Source organism: Phlebotomus argentipes, unplaced genomic scaffold (genome assembly GCF_947086385.1).
Source record: "Phlebotomus argentipes unplaced genomic scaffold, Phlebotomus argentipes genome assembly scaffold_18, whole genome shotgun sequence".
Taxonomy (NCBI): domain Eukaryota; kingdom Metazoa; phylum Arthropoda; class Insecta; order Diptera; family Psychodidae; genus Phlebotomus; species Phlebotomus argentipes.
Window position 1 is genome coordinate 272,220 of NW_026776177.1, and position 17,739 is coordinate 289,958.

The following is a 17,739-nucleotide window of genomic DNA, read 5'->3' on the forward strand; positions in this document are numbered from 1 at the left end:
ACAATATGAGATCACGGGATGACAAGCAATGCAATTGAAATCAAATTGCGCTTCATACACACTCTTCACACCTAAGCCAAACCGACAAAACTGTGAAGAATTCAGTTGTGACATAAAGAAATAAATGTGATAGAGAGAATATCGAAAAAACATTTATAGATTAATTGACTGATAATGCTTCAATAGCTGTGGAGAACTGAATTAATGCTCTCTCAAGTGATTAGTCTAACAGGACTTGAATATCTTACAATAAAATTACCTTTTTTGTGTAATGATTTTCTAATAGAGTTCATTTCCCTTTTTTCGCCTAAAGAGCCAATCACATTTTCAGCGTGTTCGTGAAATTATGCTTTTTACTGAAGCTTATTTTCTACGGTGCGTGTAAAATGGGTGTTGAAGTGAATCTTTGTTATGTCGATGAAGGTTTTGGGGCTGAATGTTGGCGATTGGCGTGTGATTTCTTGGAATTGATAAAATCCACGACAAATATAGAATTCTGTGCTTAAACATGCGTCTTTTTTTGCCTCATGCACTCATGATGGTTGAAAGTGAGATTGAAGCACGCGCTCTGTGAGGAAAAAACACAATTTCACGAGAGATTCCACAATATGAATGGCAATTGATAAGCCCACCACACACAAAAGTGGATTAGAAGCAATGAAAGTTTTCCAATATTCATACTTTCTCTCGTTTGTAATTTCAGGTCGTCGGTTGGAAAGGTAAATTTGTCAATTGCAGTCACGGCAATTGGACACCGGCAGCATCGCGATGTTGGGCAAGATGGGCTCCTCGGCTCAGGAGGGTGGTAAGAGGTGGTCAGACAGTGAGCCACTATTGCCATTTCTGCAGCGCATCAATCTCTTTGGTCACTTCCACATCGCCACGCGCAGAAGTACAATCTATCCGGTGGACGAGAGGCGCAACAAGACCCTCGGATCGCTGGGCGAGAGCAGGAGTGTGCAGAGTCTGAAGCAGTTCTGGAACAGTCAGATTCTGTCGCGCGGAGCGCGCAGTGACGAGGAGATCGGACGATCGAGTGGGGATTTGTCGGTGGGCCAGAAGGGCTCCACATTCCGTCCCGTGGACAATTTCAACAAGTACAAGACGGCCTCGACGGTGCAGCAGAAGAGGCAGACAATAGACTCGGCGTATCTGGCCAGGCCCTCCATTGCATTCGAGCGACTGCCGCAGAGCGGAGCGCCCGGCGCAAAGATCCACTGGGCGCGACGCGAGGAGATCTTCGAGGCGCGGCGCGTGAAGATGGCCAGCAACACCACCACAGTCATGATCGGCGGCGATGCGGGTGAGAGCGATAAGGAGAATTGCCTGGGGGAGGCCAGTGATAAGAAAGATAAGGCTGAGAGTCGCAGCAATAACAGCCTCAGCGGCTCGAGTGCGTCGTTGGCCACCACAGTCGAGTCCAGTCCGCGAAAGAGTGCATGTCGGAAGGTGAGCTTCAAGACGCACAGTGGCCAGAGCCACCACATCCGCAAGATGGCCATGGGCGGGAGCAAAGTGGCCGCGCTCACGCACAGATTCAATCAGCTCATCCAGCAGGACAGCGGCATTCTCGAGGAGGTGAAGAAGAAGGGTGTTGTGGTGCATCGGGTGGCGGGACATGTGTACAAAATCCGCGAGGAGTCCATCTCGCGGAAGGGCAGTGTGAGGAGTGCGGAAGTGGCTGAGGAGAAGAGCCCGCGAAAAGTGGTGCCCAGACGGAAGGCGAGTGTTAGTCGGAAGGGCAGCAGTCGCATTGACACGCCGAGTGGGAGTGTTAGGGCGACAATAAAGCTCTTCGAGGCGCCCTCGCGGAGTGAAGATGAGTTGCCGGAGGATGCCAGAAAGAGCACAAAGCCCAAGGTGCCGGATAAAAGTGAACAAGTGCTCCTGCGAACGCGAGAAATTCAGCGGAAGCGTTTAAAAATACCAGCCGACGAGAAGGTAATTTGCATTAGTTTATTGGAATGTCTACAGGACAAGTGCTGATTGGCTTTTTCCTCGCTCATTTCAGATAACTGCCGATGAGGAGGAGGAGAAGGCGGGTGAGGAGAGTGATGAGCATGTGCCAAAGGATCGTGCAATTGTGAGGAAAATTGATGAGCTGGATGAGATCGAGGAACTGGTCGAGGAGAAACCGCCACTAAATTTGTCGGTTGTCGGAAAAAGTGAAAATGATGTTGATGTACCTGAAGCGGTGGCTCCTCAGCAGACACCTGTGACCAAACTGACCACATGCACGCTGCCCAAGAGCAAGGAGAAATCTGTGTATGGGCGAATTTATGAAAAGATCAAGTTCAAGTCGTCTTTCCTGTACACAAAGAAGCCACGAGATCAGCCACTCTCCACCAGTCATGGGAGTCTGTTTGTGGACAAGAGTCCGGATCGGAAGATTGTGGAGGCGATCTGTTGTGTGAATGAGAAGATTGAGCATCTCTCCAAGAGCACAACGGATCTTCCGCCCTTGGACGCGGCCACGGATTTGCCTGAGATCAAGCCAAATGACTCGTTTCTGTTCCGGACGACGTCGAAGAACAGCTTTGGGGACTTGATGATGGATCCACTGACTGAGGAGGAGTCCGTCGAAGCGATAAATCATCATCTGATCAACCGAACCCAGTCACTGGATGAGTCAATATTCCCTCAGGTGCTTAGCATGCCGAATCACTCGACGCCGTTCGAGGAGAGGCCCTACAAAGCCATCATCGGCGAGGCGGATGAGCTCATTCGGAAGATCTCCTCCACGTATGGGAGCTGTGATAAGACCGAGGATGACTATGAGATCATAAATCCGCCCAAGGAGGCACTCTACCAGACGCTCTCGGAAGTGCGCTCGGGCGCCGAGAGTGTCAACAGCTACGAGTCCTTTGACAACTACGAGGCCATCGATGAGCTGCGGAAGGAGGTGTCAGCCATAGACTCGGGCTACGAAGTGTGCTCTCCGCCGGAGCCGCCGCCACCGCGAAAGCCCGATGATCACAGCAAGAAACTGCCCAAGGAGCCTCCAGTGCCGCAGCGAAATCCACCCCAAAGTGTCTTCATGGGCGCCACAGAGAATATCTACGACACCATCAAGAATGGCGACTCCACACCATCCACCCTCAACGGCTACGAGAGCATCAATTCTGGCCGGCCAGACTTCCTGCGACTCAGCCATTTGCACATGCTGAGACACTCGGACTCGGTGTCGACGCTGTCGTCGGATCACAAGACCAACAGTCTCTACGGCACCTCACTCAACGGCCACCCCATCCGGCAGCCGCCGAGCGAAGGCAGCAGCGAGAACAGCGACGAGTGGATTGACATCTCGGACAGCGAGGAGGTCACCAAGCACAATTTCATCGTGTAAGTACAGCCATTGTGTTCCCTCTCCATGATAAGACAGTTCCTGCGATGAATTGAATAGTGTTATCTAGCAAATAACTCGATGCGCGTAATTGCAATAATTGAAATTATGTGATAAGGTTGATAAGTTTCATGGTGCTGAAGACATTTTGTGGGATTCTGTTGGCACATGCAAGAAAAATTCCCGTTTAGGGCAGAATTATTAAAATTTCACAAGCTTTTGAGTCACTGGTTTGTGATTCATTCCAAGATATTTTAGTCTTTTCCACCGGAACATTGAACATTTGAATACATTTAATAATGCGTTTTGTTTATAGTCTCACTGTTGAAATTAAGCACTTCTTTAATCTCAAGATTTTCTCTCTTTTCAAAGGGAAAAGCTCTTCATATTTGATAACAGTGAGATTTGTGCGTTGGATTTCATCTGAATTGATTATTATCGGTTTTCTTCGAATTGATTCATGTGCCTTTATTTGGGTTTATTATCATTCTCCGGCCGTTTTTCTCATAATCATGTCGCAAACACATAATATATTGTCCGCGATGTGAGATAAGCAATTGCTTATCACTGAAATAGTGATGTTATAATCAAATTATGACTTCTTTTGCAGGATTCGAGAGCGAACAAAGTGCCACAGAAGTCCTGACTGGAGTCGAAAGGTTCGAGACCATCGGATTCAGCAGCAAGAAGACATCTTCGATGGTGAGTATCTTTTGATTTTAATTCTCCCTGCGGAGCGTCGTTCGACAGATGAAGCGAAATGAGTAAATTGGTGTAATCTCGCGCAGTGGAGATTCCACACGAAGGCACGATGGATGGTAAATTGTATACCTTTCCACCGGAGGTGAATCACCACCACAAATGGCTCCCCTCCGAACACACAGACAAGTTTCCCTTGCGGCCCAAAGTGACTCACTCTCTGGCATCATGTAATTATGCAATTCCTCCCTTTTTTGCGCTCCCGCGAGCCCTGCAATTGCAATCGCGCGAGATCAGTGACCAATTGAGAATGCTGAGAATGTATCTGGTGGCCAATCTTTCATCTCGCGAGTGGGCATAAATCATGTGTGCTGTTGTGTCCCTCTTTTGTGTGCGATATTCTTGCGAGAATTTTTATTGTTCCACTGTTAGCACGATTCCTCTATTTGTTCTATCTGCACAGGCACACATTCCATGGCAAAGGCGCGATTAGAGAGACAAAACAGGCACACACATTCGACTCTCTTTTTTCTTCCCACCCACAGAACTTTGTGCGGCGACTGATACAGTGGTTATTTCCTTTTGCGCAGAAATCTTGCTGCTCTAATTTGCTGTGTGCTGTGGAAGAAGTTCTGCAGCTGCTTTCATCCTCCATCGTCTTCCACTCTGTGTGTTTGTGTAGACATGCTGCAAAATTGTGATAATTGCCTGCCCGACTGACCACACAGCATTCCTCACAGATCGTTACAATGGGGCGCTTGACAAATTATAGTTTATTTCGCATCATCAACGATTTTATTCAACACACGACGCTGTCTTTTGCTCTTAACGCTCTTAACCTTGTTAGTGCGTTCTAGATACCTAAAAAATAATATTCTGCACTCAAGCAATGTGCTCACTTTAGAGTGAATTCTTCAGCGTTTCCCACAAAACTTCCCCATGAATTGCATTCTGTGGCTATCAGTCTTCCAATCCATTTTGCCTGGGGAGCAGAAAAACTTATGATTAGACAAAAGAAACCACCGTTTCCTCGTTTTTCACACTATTTCTTCCACTCTGTCTCTCTCCTCGATCTCTTTTCACCACCTGACAAGCGATTTCAAATTTCAACTGGTTGTTTTGTATGGAAATGAAAAAGAAAAATGACGACAATGGATTTTCTGAGCATAAACTTGTGGCAAATGGAGTTCAAATTCAATTAGTATGTCTATGTTCATTTATGCACTTGGTCACGAGTTCTTTTTCTTTTCGAGAAATTGTATCACTTTATTTGAACAAAGTGGTTCAAAGACCCGCTGAGACAGTGACAAAGAGAGTGTCTTTTTCACGAGGAAAGCAGCAATATTCGCGTGGGTGTTAATTTGACTCAATATATGCCTTTTTTTATGTATAAGAGAATTGTGTAAAGTATAGATGGAATCCGTTTTCAATGGCACAGGCTGACAGAAACGGTAAAATGTGAGAAAGAAAATGGTTTTATTTTAAAATGTAGGACATTCTTCCAAGAGAGTGAGATTTTCAGTGTTGAAAATTGCGCTTCTTAACGAGAAATCAGTCTGCATTCAGGCGGATTGGATTGAGGAGTGATTTTTTGAAAGTTTACATGAAAAACCTTCACTGCAAACGGGCGGAAGAAATTGTCAAGGAATTATTGCTTTATTTACTCAATACAAGTACAAATAGAAAATTTCTCTCTCTCTCACTGGCCGAATAAATAGTCTATTTTCTGCAGCCAAATAATCACTTTTATTTCTTCGTGTATTTATTTATTTTTTTGGCGTGGTCAACGCTAAATTGTTGCCCAGAGAAGTTTGTTAATGAGAAGGCTTTTCTCAAAATTACATGTTTTATAAGTGGTCCTAATTGTGTAATTGGAAAAATTTGTACATCAATTCATATGTTTGATTTCTGTGAAATCCCATAATTTGCGTGAAAAATTTTTTGGAATCATGCCGTCCGTAAAAAATTGATAGTTCAATTCACGTTTAACTTTCCAAGTGCTTTCAATCTCTTAAGCGGACTGTTTTTTTTGTGATACAGTTTAATTCCCAACCCAAGTGATAATTTGACATGATGAGAGATCATCACTTTCTGCAAAAGAGCAGATAGTAATCGTCAAGTGATCGCGATGTGTAATTTACTTATCATGGTTGTGATTTGAGGCTTTTTCCCATGATTTGTAGAGACAATTTTGGCTCTGTGATTATCTCAAAAACTCTACTTCACTTGGCTTTAAGTATAAATGACAGGCATAAAGTTATGTCCTTGGCTAATTTGAGAGATTTTTAGTGCTTTTAAAAATTATGATTCTTTGATTTATGACCAAGATGAGTGATTTCACTGCATTCACATATTTTCATGAGGTAATTTGTCCTAAATTCCATTTGTGTTCTCAAAATGAAGCTACAATCTTATCTTCCAGGGCAAGATAACACAGATTTCCAATAGATTGTCGATGTTAAGTGGGTGAATAGTGTGTGATAAAGAGCCACTTCTTTTGCCACTAAAGTGTCTGTGATGAATTGCATTCACACATTTTGCGAAATATCACACAGAGTCACGATGTTATGATGTTGTGAACAATGTCAATAATTTCACTCATTTGCTCAATTATAATTGTATGAGACGATGGTTCATGAAGGATCATCGCTCAATTGACATTTTTATAGGAAATGAAAGCGATCGAGAAAGTCTTTTTTTTCTGCCATACAAAAGCATCATCTCTGGTGTTTATATTGAGAGTTATAGTTTATGTGGAGATGAGGCAAAAATGCTATAAAATGTGTATGTTTTTGCTTTCAAGAAGAACTCCATCATCACTCCCGAGGCGAATCATTTTAATGACTGTATGTATTTCTTTGTATACCGCATTGTCTGCGTGGAGGTTGTTTGTGGCGGAGTTTACAATCCCTGACCATTCTGACATTAATGCCGAGGTGTGTTGGCGCGCGAATGTGTTGCTATGTACATTGGCGTATACACATGGAAATATCACAATGAATGCATGATACACAATGGTATAATTGTTGAGCAACCAACTGGTTGAACACCCGTGGATTGGCCGCTGTGTTGCCCCTCCGCACTGGGCCCCATTTCAGCCGTGTTTTTTTTCAGTTTGTAATCGAAAGTCGCGACTCGCGGTACCCATTTTGGCCATCTCTCTCGTGTGGAATTATTGTCTCTTCAAATGGAGGTGCAATAAATTTTGTGAGATAAATCTCCTCTGGGCAGTGCATTGAAAATGTGTGCAATAGTTTGGCGATTTGGGTGTGAGAATTGTCAGTGTTTTGCTCGAAAATGATACGCGACGCATTTTAAATTGGGAGAAAATTGATTTTATTGGGTGAAATTTAAATAAAAGTGAATGTCACTTTTTACTGCATTTCACCAATTTTCCTTTTTACTCAGACAATTTTTCATCCGAGACATTCTTCACCTGTCTTTCGTCTTACCTTACGCGATGGAAGGCACATTCTGCCATTTGAACCGGGCTGTGGAACGCGTGTGTGTGTTAAGAGATCGATTGCGAAATATGAAAAATCATTGAGCGAAAAATACTTAAAAGTCTTACATAAAAGTGTTAAGCGAAAAAACACGCATTAAATTGCATTTGAACAGACAAAGAGAGTCACTTGTATGATCATCCACTAAAAATAGTAGGAGAGAGAGACGGAAAAATTGAAAATGTATGCGCCACACATTGAAGGTGGATGGAATTTAATTAGCATTCCTATGTAATTTCTATGGTATAGGAATACTCAGTGGAGTCACACAATTAGTCTGTGCAGCGTAGTTCGTCTACTCCACATAAGTCATGTCGGTATTATAATGAAAGTGTAAACTCCTACATATGTTCACAATATATATCTTGTATTATAATAATCAGCAGTGAGAAGTATAAAAAGCCATTCAGTCATGCACAAGTGCAGAAAAAAATTGGCGAGAAAAGGGGGTGAATAACACGGTAAAATCTCCCCAAATAAACATCCTGGCTTTACATAACATGCCAATGTTTGAATGGTATTAATAAATTTGAAAAGACGATATTATACCGTGTAACGTGCCCATTTTCTCTTCAAAAAACCCAACAATTGTGTGACTACAGCATTATTTTTGTTTAGAATTCACTCAACAATGAGATAAACGTATGTTTTTTATATCTCCTGTACTAAAACGGTCACAGTTTTTTATTTCATCAATTTGTTTCATGGACATTCTTCTTGTACACTCGCAGAATTGTGGGTAATTTTTCGAATTTTTGCCATTTCCCGCCCAATAAGCGACATCATGGCGGCAACAGAGAGCATGTAAATTGCAAAGCTGTCTCTCGATCAAATGCCGATGTGGGTGGTGTTTCTGTCCAATCCCATTGCGACATCTCTTCTTGCTGAAATCTCCATCACAGCGATAATTTTTTACTTCAAGGCAATCAAGAGTACACACAAGCATTGCGAGGTGATCGCAAGAGGATGGCAAATGGCGTGATTGAGAGATTTTCTCATGGGAATCGTGACCATTTTCCACTACATTTTCACTGTGTATATTTACCTTTTATCCGTCAAGTGTTTCCTCTGCAATATGAATAAGTCTCTAAAATTGCTGCTTTTATTGCAATTGCTAAATTTGAGACATGAACGGAAGCAGAGTTATTAAAGATAGAAATTTTTATCTGAGAAGAGCAATTGAAAAGTTACTCATTCGATTAAATGGGCAGTTAATCGCTTATCGTTTATTTTGTGCACAAATTTGATTGGAGGACGTGAAAATTTATGAGTTCATATAATTTTCCTGATGGAATTTGAAATTCTCAACCGACAGTCACTTAATGTACTTGAGATTTTACAATTTGCCGAAAAAAAATGACTAATGATCTTCCCTCCAAAGTGTTGCTCATTTTCGGTATTTCTGCACTGGCAACATATGTATGTATGTGCTCTTTAATGCCACCAAAACATTTCCATCTCACCTGCCTTACCTTCGCTGGTGTTGGCGAAAACGCCACAGTGTCAGTTTCTTCTTGGGGCTCTCGAGGTGGTGTTGAGTTGCGGGAAAAGCAGTGTGACTCGAAAATTAACGATTCCACGGGACAAGAGACTGGAAATGGAAGTGAAATGAAATTTAGTGTTGGTTACGTCTTCATTGCGTGAATATCGCGCGCTGACTTTTGGGGTGTCTCAAACCGAAGAAGCAGAAGAAGCGTTAATGAACTTTTTTGTACAGTCTGTCCTGACTTCTTAAGATCACTGATGGCTGCTTGAGAAATTATAATTACACCCGTGTTGAACGCATTGTTTGCCAGATTATATCATACTGCAAAATATCAGTGTGGCTCGTGTGTGGTTATCTGGTTGAAGAGTGAAAGTTCATTGTTGTTGTGAGGGAGAGAAAATATGGATCAGTGCTTTGGATGATGTTGTTTTTTCTTCTTCTCTGCTGGATTCCTTCAATTGCAACATTGCCAGAGTTGTCGAAATTAGTCATGAGACCGGTTCTTGTGCTCAACACTCCAACACAAGGATACCAAACTGGCTGACCTCGCGCATAAACAGTGTTTGTGTGGATGCGGTGAAATGAATTAATCTCTTGTACATGGCATGTGAATAAGATCGCGGATTCCGAAAAATTTCTGCTTCAACGATCGCGCGATCGATTAAAATGTTGTAATGATCATTCATCTGCCTGGCTTAGAGTCTCTGTTCTTTGCCTCGTGGCTCTTGCATCCCAGCCCGGGGATCGCCCATGGGAGAGTGACGAAAGACAGAAGAGGAGGGGAATAAGACAAAAAAAAACACTGAATTTCTCACCAACATTGCTCATATACTCCATTTATTATAATCTCCATTATTGGGTTCCGATCCAGTGCCTCTTTGCGCAATGAACTTTGTGGTTGACGGAAATGGGAACTGATGAAGTGGCGCTCGACAATTGCAAGAGTGTTGTTGTATCTCAGAGAATATGGCCTTTGGAGTGTCTTCGGGCACTGTGACAACTGTACCGCGAAAGAGGAGACCCCGAGCTGCTGGTGAAGGTTGGCTCTCTGCCCCGTTGTAATCTCACTTTCAAGAATTGTGAAACACCCTCTCTCTCCGCAGTTCTTATCTCATCTCAATCAATTGTGTACTTGACGCACAAGAATGAGCCACTGGCGAACGCCGAGGAGCCAGTGTACGAAAATGTGGACTCTGGTCCAGGTGTGAAAGGCAGGGAGACGCTGTGTATCTGTCGAACGACGTATCCGACATCCGGAGAATGTGAATTGCAGCAAATTGCCGTCTTTGTTGGTAGTTTTCCAATGAGACCTCTATTAATGCGTTCCTCAAAGGCTTCAGAGGCCATAATGACCGTTCATTTAATTAACTGACGAATTTCTCTTCTCTCTCTATCCATCTCTCGACTGTCCAGATGATTCTGACCATCACTACGAATCTCTCTACTCAGCCAAATTAACCGAGCCACAGACGAAACTCACCAGTCACACAAACGGCGATACTCAGGCTATTATAAGCAACGCGATGGAGAAAGATCTGCCAGATGATGACTTCGACTCATTCGACAGTGATCCAGATTCCGACGATGATATTAAAAAGGTGAGGAATTTTAATTGGTTCAGCATATTTTTGCGTGAATTGTCGAATGACTGCCTAATTCCATGCTAAAGTCAAGGTATGAAGAGTTTCTAAAAACTCTTTCCATTAGTGGAAATATTTGTATTTTTCTTAAGTGTTCACGTGGAGTCAATGTCTTTTGATATTACCGCTGTGTTTCCCTTCTCTTCTGAATGAATTTTTCCGGGCAAAACTAGAGACAGCGAAAGAGGCAATAATCTTAATCCAAAACACTTCTTTCTGATATAATATTCAACGGTGTGACCAATTTTTTGGGAGCTTAAATCAGCAAATTCTCTTCCCAACTTACTCAACTCTTTGTGTTGTAATCAAGATTTACAAGAAATGAACTGAAATGACTCACTTTTCGGTCTGATTATAGTAGAAATTTTTGTCCACATTTAATGGAAGAGAAATACACTGAAGATATCAATATGAAACAGTCTTAAATTTGTGTCTAATTTTATGCTAAAAAACATGGCTTTGAAGATTCCTAATGTGCTTCACATTAAGATGCAGTGATTGTGATTAATTTAACGACATTTCAGACGTCTTCATTTGCGTGCTTATCCCCCAAATGATATCATATCAATTTAACACGAAAGCCAAATGGTGTGAGTTTATGGGAAAAAACGCGATAGACAGATTTTTTTTTACCAAAGTGAAAATTCAGACCGCATATAAAATGCATGAAAATGTCTGCAATCGATACAAGTCGGAAGCGACAGCTTAAGTTTCAATGAATTATTAATATAATTGAATATCACTTGATTGGAAGTTATTCTACATATTCCTTCCTCAACAAAATTTCAATAGTTTTTTTCTTTTTTACAAGTGTGATCACGAAGAGTGAATTTATTCAGTCAAGCCTACGAATGTCTTTTTGCACAATGAATATAAATAATAATGAAAAATTGCATTATGCAGAGTTATTTATTGCCACAGATGGGGGTTTTATCGAAATTATATATATGAGAAAATGCGTGATTTTTGCTGAAATAGTCTCAGATTCAAAGTGTTGATGAGCTGCGCTGCAATTCGGTTGCGGGAGGGAATAAAAAATGAGAGTGTGCGAACGATTGGATAGGCAAAGGCGCAAGCAAAACAATAGAGATAGAGAAATCATCGGGCCTATGAACTAAAGAGTTCACTTTTAATACATCTCAGGGAAAGAGAGAGAGATGTTTTCGTAACGAACAGCATTTTCCACACTTCCTTCGCTGCTCCGGTCGGATATTACCATTTGTGATTACATGGCTGAGGCGCGATGTTTTGATTGGAAACGCAGAAATGTGGCGAAGATATTCAAATGTATGAGAAGAAGATGCATATATGTATGGTTAATCCATTTATCAATTGTGTGTGAATGGGAGAGATTGTGAGGAAGAGAGTTTTGGCTTTTTATCGGATTGTGTGTAATGAACTTTCTTCCATTTTCCACGTGTGCTTCTTTTCCTCTCTCTCATGCACGGCAGAACGACAGCGGCGTGGACGTGAGCAACACGAAGCTGCCTGAGCCGCCGCCATCGTCCAATCAAGTGTATGCGTTGATGCAGAAATTCAAGAACTTGAGCTCACTGTCGGAGATCTCAAAGTCACTGAGTCGCTTCACGAAGAAGAAGTCGTCGAAGGGACGCAGCGAAGCCCCAACAGTGGGCCAGAAGTATGAGAATACGAAGTTTTACGATGCGCCGGAGTATCAGAATGTGAACTTCGACGGCACTGTGCGAAAGTCCAAATCACCAAAGTCCAAGAAGCGCAACTCTGTCTTCTCGCTGAAGAGCGACGATGCGTACGAGAATACGGAATTCCATGCGCCATGTCTGGCGCCAGGAAGTCACACGCAGCAATCTAGTCTCGATGTCGCGGAGGCCACGCGAGGGGCTGAGGATGGACTGGAGGCGCCCGTGAAGGTGCCGCGCAAGAAGTCGAAGAACGGCAAGAGCTTCAAGTCCAAGCTGCGCAGGAGTCTCGTGTCCTCGGAGTCCACACTGAACATTGGCAGCTCCTTCAATGGCACGCGCAGCACGTTCTACATCTCCGATTCGATGGACATGGACTCGGGCATCTTCACGGGCAGCGATCGGACACTCAAGACTGACGACTTGGCGGGCAAGTCACCCTTGCAGGAGATTGCGAAGGAGAACCGCCGCAAGAGTACGCCGTGTGGGCGGCCCCTGAACCCGCCACCGCCGCCGCCCGCCTCCTCGGCGGACAGGAAGAAGAGTCCCGGCTCCACGACGTCGTGGTACGCCGAGTGCGGCGTGTTCAAGTCCGACACGCTCAAGCTCGAGTCGAAGGGGCGCGAGAAGAAGATCAGCGGCCGCGGCAGCACCACTTCGTGGTACGCCGAGGCGGGTCTCTATCAGACCACAAGCGGAGACTCCGTGGCCAGCTCCAGCGGCAGTTCCGGCGTCTCCACGGGCGGCGAGTGCAACGGCGCCGACGACAACTCGCACAGCATGTTCCTCAACGAGCCACTCTACCAAATCTACTCGGCCGCGAAGCTGGAATCGATATCGAGGGACATTGAGGAGCAGGATCAGAGCGACGGCTACGAGGAGATCGGCAAGAAGGACGAGATGGAGATTGCGGAGAAGAAGCCGCTGAGACCAACGGCTCTGCAGCTGGTGGGACCCAGACAAGGGCCTTCGCGGACGCTCTGGAGCGAGATTCCGGAAGTCATCAACTCTGAAATTCTGTGTAAGTTGAACTTTCATTTATTTTTTAGTCTTTTCGCCCCTCATTAATCATGTGGAATTCGGAATAGCAAAGAAGATTTCCGCATGAATTTCAGTGAAATTGAGGGTAGAGAAAGAGTTCTAATCACTCCACGGATGCTTGTTCTCAAATGGATAGTGTCTACTCAACCAGGGAACGATAGTTTAATGATCTGGCTATAATATAATCACTTGCTATCAGAGATCATCACATTTCACATTTAACTGCTGGAGAATAAAAGTGAAATTGGTCGAAATGCTGAGGCAAGACAGAGTGGGATGAGCGTCTTTAAGTCATGGCGAATTTCAAGATCACGATCAATAAATTGAATAATTCAATGCGCTATTGAGCCACCCACGAAGAGCCAATATGGGCAGGAAGTGAGTCTGATCATGTGCTTTCTCTCAACAGCCACGCTCACGTCAACGGAGAAGCGTCTGCAGGAGGCGAAATTCGAGATTCTCACCTCGGAGGCGTCGTATCTGAAGTCGCTGAATCTCCTCAAGTCACACTTCATGAATGATCCGTCCTTTAAGGATCCCAACACACTCAGCAGCGCCGACCGGAAGACGCTGTTCTCCTACACGATTCCCGTGCAGGAGTGCTCAGATCGGCTGCTGTGCGACCTGGAGAATTGCTGGCAGGACAACATCATGCTGCTGGGCTTGAGTCACAGTGTGTACAAGCACGCGGAGAAGTACTTCCACGTGTACGTGCAGTATTGCGAGCACCAGGTGCGTCTGGACAGGACACTGAGGCGCCTCAAGGACGGCACGAGGAACTTCACGCAGGCTCTGGACGTGCTGGAGGCCGATCCGGTGTGCTGCGGACTGAGTCTGCACTCCTTCCTCATGCTGCCCATGCAGAGGATCACGCGACTGCCGCTGCTGATTGACGCCGTGCTGGGCAAGCTGAAGCCGGACGACGACGAGTACGACAGCTGGAAGATGACGCTGGCGATTCTCAACAAGATCGTGGCGCAGTGCAACGAGGCGGCCAACCGATCGGAGCAGGCCTACGAGATGCAGTACATCTCCCGCCAAATTGAGTTCCCCACCAGCATCAGTCCCTTCCCCATCGTGCCCGTGGGCATCCCGGCGCCGAACGGCCTGTCGCGGACGCTCGTGCGTCGCGGGGAGTTGACGCATCTCATCTGGCGTGGTGACGATGGGAAGCTGACGTTCGGGAAGAAGTTCAGCAAGTCCAACATCTACGTTTTCCTCTTCACCGACATTCTGGTGCTCACCAAGAAGAAGAGGTGAGTCGACAGTCTGTGGAAGCTCTCGACAGACTCTCACGCAGCTTCTTCTCTCTCTCCTTTTCCAGCGATGAGAACTACTTGGTGTTCGATCACTGCCCCAGATCCATGCTGACTGTGTCCTCTGGCGATGTGATACCTCAGCTGCCCACGAAGGATGTCGCGCTGGCGGGAAAGCATCTCATCCTCATGACTCTGCTGGAGAACCACGAGGGAAAGACTATTGAACTGGTGAGTGACGTGATTGTCCTGATGATTCAATCCGTTGGTCTTTCCGCGCGCATCATAAAATGTATATTATATAATTCGTGGTTTCCTCTATAATTCATGAGTGTGCGCTGAAACATTAATAATTAACTGCATTGCTAAATAGCATAATAATTGGAGTATAAATTTGATACTCATCTTTTTCTGTTGTGGATTAATATGTTATCTCAATTCCTGGTGAAATACAGTCATAAATTTTCATGTCTCTTTGCATATGAAATATGCGAGGCGTGTTATTATAAGTAAAATTGCAGATTAGATTTGTGGAAAAAAGTGTGTTCCAATGAAAGGAAGCTTTCCGAAGCGCTCAAACGGAATGATTTTGTGAGGAAGATTCAAGCTAAAGTTGTGTAATGTCAGCTACATATGTGAGAAATACCTAGAATATATATTATCAAGCTTCTTTTCCGAAGAAAAGCTCCCTTTGTGTGTTTCATGAAATTGCTATGAAACATGATCTCTGTGTTTTGCCTATCTTCAGGCTATTTGTAGAAATCTAGTAAGAAAAGCGCGCAAAAGTGGGTCACTTGGATGATTTATGTCTTTTCTCTCATGCAGATTTTATCCTGCCAATCCGAGACGGATCGCCAGCGGTGGCTGCAAGCCACTGAGCCGCCGTCGTCGGACAATCCGGATGAGACGCTGTACGAGCAGTGGGACTGCCCGCAAGTGATTGTGCGCCACGAATATCAGGCCACGCAGCCGGATGAACTGTCCCTGGATCCCGGAGACATTGTGAACGTGACGCGGAAGATGGCAGACGGTGAGTGTTGAGAAAAGAGACGCTGAGAAACCCTTTTCCCTGACTGTGTGGCTGATTTTCAGGCTGGTATCATGGCGAGAGGATACGAGATGGCACGCCCGGGTGGTTTCCAGGCAACTACACTGAGGAAGTGGCATCTCCGCACGTTCGAGCACGCAATCTCAAGCAACGCTACAGACTACTCACCTTCACAGCGACGTATTTGGAGGCGCAGAAGAAGAAGTGAACATTCCAGCACGCGAAAGAGTGTTTTGATGAAAATGTGATAAGATTTTTTGTATTGGAGAAAAACCTCTGCAATCCTACTAATCCCTCAATGTTGTAATGAGTTGTTGTATTTGTTTTTTGTCTCGTAACCCAAAACACAGAAGAGTGGAAGAAAAAATGAAATCTAGAGAAATCAAAAATGTATTTAATTTGTGTAAATAAAAATGCATATACATACAATGATACTCTTTGAGCCCTTCTGCAGCAATTGAGCCTTAAGTACACACAGGAAGTCTGAAGCCGGCCGTTGATAAATGCAGGCACAGTTCAGGGAATGTCTTTGAAAATTTACAATAAAAAATAGAAAGTCCGCGCGGACTTGAGTCACTTCGTCTGAACCCTGTTATGCCCACCCGAACCTGCGCCTCTGCTGGAAGACACGGACGCTCAGATGCGACTCCGGCTGGACGTGCCGGACTTGATGTCGAACAGCTTCCGGACGAAGTACACCTGGATCGTTGTGGTCACCATGATGACGAGGATCTGCGCCAGCGACCACTTCTGCACGTAGGTGTTGTTGTCCGACAGCAGGGCGTAGTCCCTGGCCTCCCGGCTGCGCGAGTGCGCCTGGTACTGCAGCATCCCGTTGATGTTCTGCTCCACATTCTTGATGGTGCTGGTGAAGTTGTGGATGTTGAGCTGCAGCTCCTCGATCTCCTTCGCGTACTTGTCCCACTCGTCGTACTTGATCACAGTCAGGTACATGTTGATCAGCTTGCCGGCGAAGCGGGAGAACTGATTGTCCACGCACACGGAGTAGTAGCCACCTGTTGAGCTCTGGTCAGAGTATTCGGAGGACGGTTGCCACTGGTAGGGATGCACAATCTGTCCGTTTGGGTGGCGCACAGCGAACCCAGCCATGCCGTCGCCGCCGCGAATGACCTGCAAGGACACAGACACACTCGTCAGCATGCGGATGGGATGCGATCCGCGACTGGCTCACCTGGAAGCTGACGTAGAAAGTTGCGCCAGGAGCAACGTACTGAAAGTAGCAGTCCTCCTTGCCGGCGTCAATGTGGACCTTGTAGTCCATGGCGACCGCAGGCAGGGACTCGTACCATGGCCTCTGCGTCTCCTGTCCCCACGTGTGGTGGCTGGCAATTAATAGTAAAAGCAGAACTTTTAAAAACATAAAAATGTGCCACGACATAGTTCACAGTTCACACTCTCTACTCTACACACACACACTACTTCGCATCCGCCACGCTGGCGCTGCTGACTGGGAGGAGACTTCTCCAATTGGAGACTTTTCTGAGAAATCGCGCGCGCCAAAAACCCACCAAAGCAATAAATCAGCACTTTTCACGATAAAAATGTTTAAATTCAGATTATTTATGAGTTTTTAAAGACAATAATAACATTTTAACCAAATTTCTTTAAGTGGAATGTCGGCAATGCCTTTTCCTTCCACCCTAAATCACAGAAATTATTAATAATTTCTCATGCAAATGCGAATGAAAGCAATGATAGAATCCGGACGACAAGGCCTATCGCAATGTTCAATATTTTCCCACTGTTTCACCACCCGCCATTGCGCGCGCATGGAATTTCCACCAATTTCCGCCCTTGACGAAAGTGTGTTTGAAAATGTCTCCAAAAGCGAGGAGAATTCCACAAACAAGCCAAAGTTAAGGTAGCAACGAGAAGATCTTTCAATTTCTGTGGGAATTTCCCCAGAAATTGGGCTTTTGAGGTGTCAGGTGTGGAATTTGGAGCCTCCGCGTGGCGAAGATGGCGCGCGAACGGGCGAAAGTGGACGAAAAGGACATGCAAGCGCGCTGCGTGGCGGACTGCGCGCCAGATGGCACTCGTGCGC

At 45.0% G+C, this 17,739-nt stretch overlaps 3 protein-coding genes across 3 annotated transcripts in view; 2 read left to right on the top strand and 1 right to left on the bottom strand.

Annotated features, from left to right (window-relative positions):
- LOC132260574 (aldehyde dehydrogenase, dimeric NADP-preferring) overlaps positions 1-17,739 on the top strand; it is a 136,070-nt gene that overhangs the window by 41,669 nt on the left and 76,662 nt on the right. The gene's annotated exons all lie outside the window — the stretch shown is intronic.
- On the top strand, positions 708-15,896 carry LOC132260165 (uncharacterized). The gene is made up of 9 exons (XM_059758122.1): positions 708-1,941; positions 2,012-3,342; positions 3,954-4,045; positions 10,445-10,629; positions 12,123-13,350; positions 13,780-14,626; positions 14,695-14,857; positions 15,452-15,656; positions 15,719-15,896. The coding sequence occupies exons 1-9, from the start codon at positions 769-771 to the stop codon at positions 15,880-15,882; spliced, it is 5,388 nt and encodes a 1,795-aa protein (XP_059614105.1). The 5' UTR covers positions 708-768; the 3' UTR covers positions 15,883-15,896.
- LOC132260171 (transmembrane emp24 domain-containing protein 6) lies at positions 16,308-17,110 on the bottom strand. The gene is made up of 2 exons (XM_059758134.1): positions 16,867-17,110; positions 16,308-16,805 (listed from the first exon to the last, which is right to left on the bottom strand). The coding sequence occupies exons 1-2, from the start codon at positions 17,071-17,073 to the stop codon at positions 16,311-16,313; spliced, it is 702 nt and encodes a 233-aa protein (XP_059614117.1). The 5' UTR covers positions 17,074-17,110; the 3' UTR covers positions 16,308-16,310.

What these genes read in the sequence shown, in the direction of transcription:
- LOC132260171 (XM_059758134.1), bottom strand. Translation starts at nt 17,073, where the DNA reads ATGTCGTGGCACATTTTTATGTTTTTAAAAGTTCTGCTTTTACTATTA. An exon ending in CTTTCTACGTCAGCTTCCAG is followed by an intron (nt 16,806 to 16,866) that starts GTGAGCCAGTCG and finishes GTGTCCTTGCAG; the next exon opens with GTCATTCGCGGCGGCGACGG.
- LOC132260165 (XM_059758122.1), top strand. Translation starts at nt 769, where the DNA reads ATGTTGGGCAAGATGGGCTCCTCGGCTCAGGAGGGTGGTAAGAGGTGG. An exon ending in CCGACGATGATATTAAAAAG is followed by an intron (nt 10,630 to 12,122) that starts GTGAGGAATTTT and finishes CATGCACGGCAG; the next exon opens with AACGACAGCGGCGTGGACGT. An exon ending in GTGCTCACCAAGAAGAAGAG is followed by an intron (nt 14,627 to 14,694) that starts GTGAGTCGACAG and finishes CTCCTTTTCCAG; the next exon opens with CGATGAGAACTACTTGGTGT.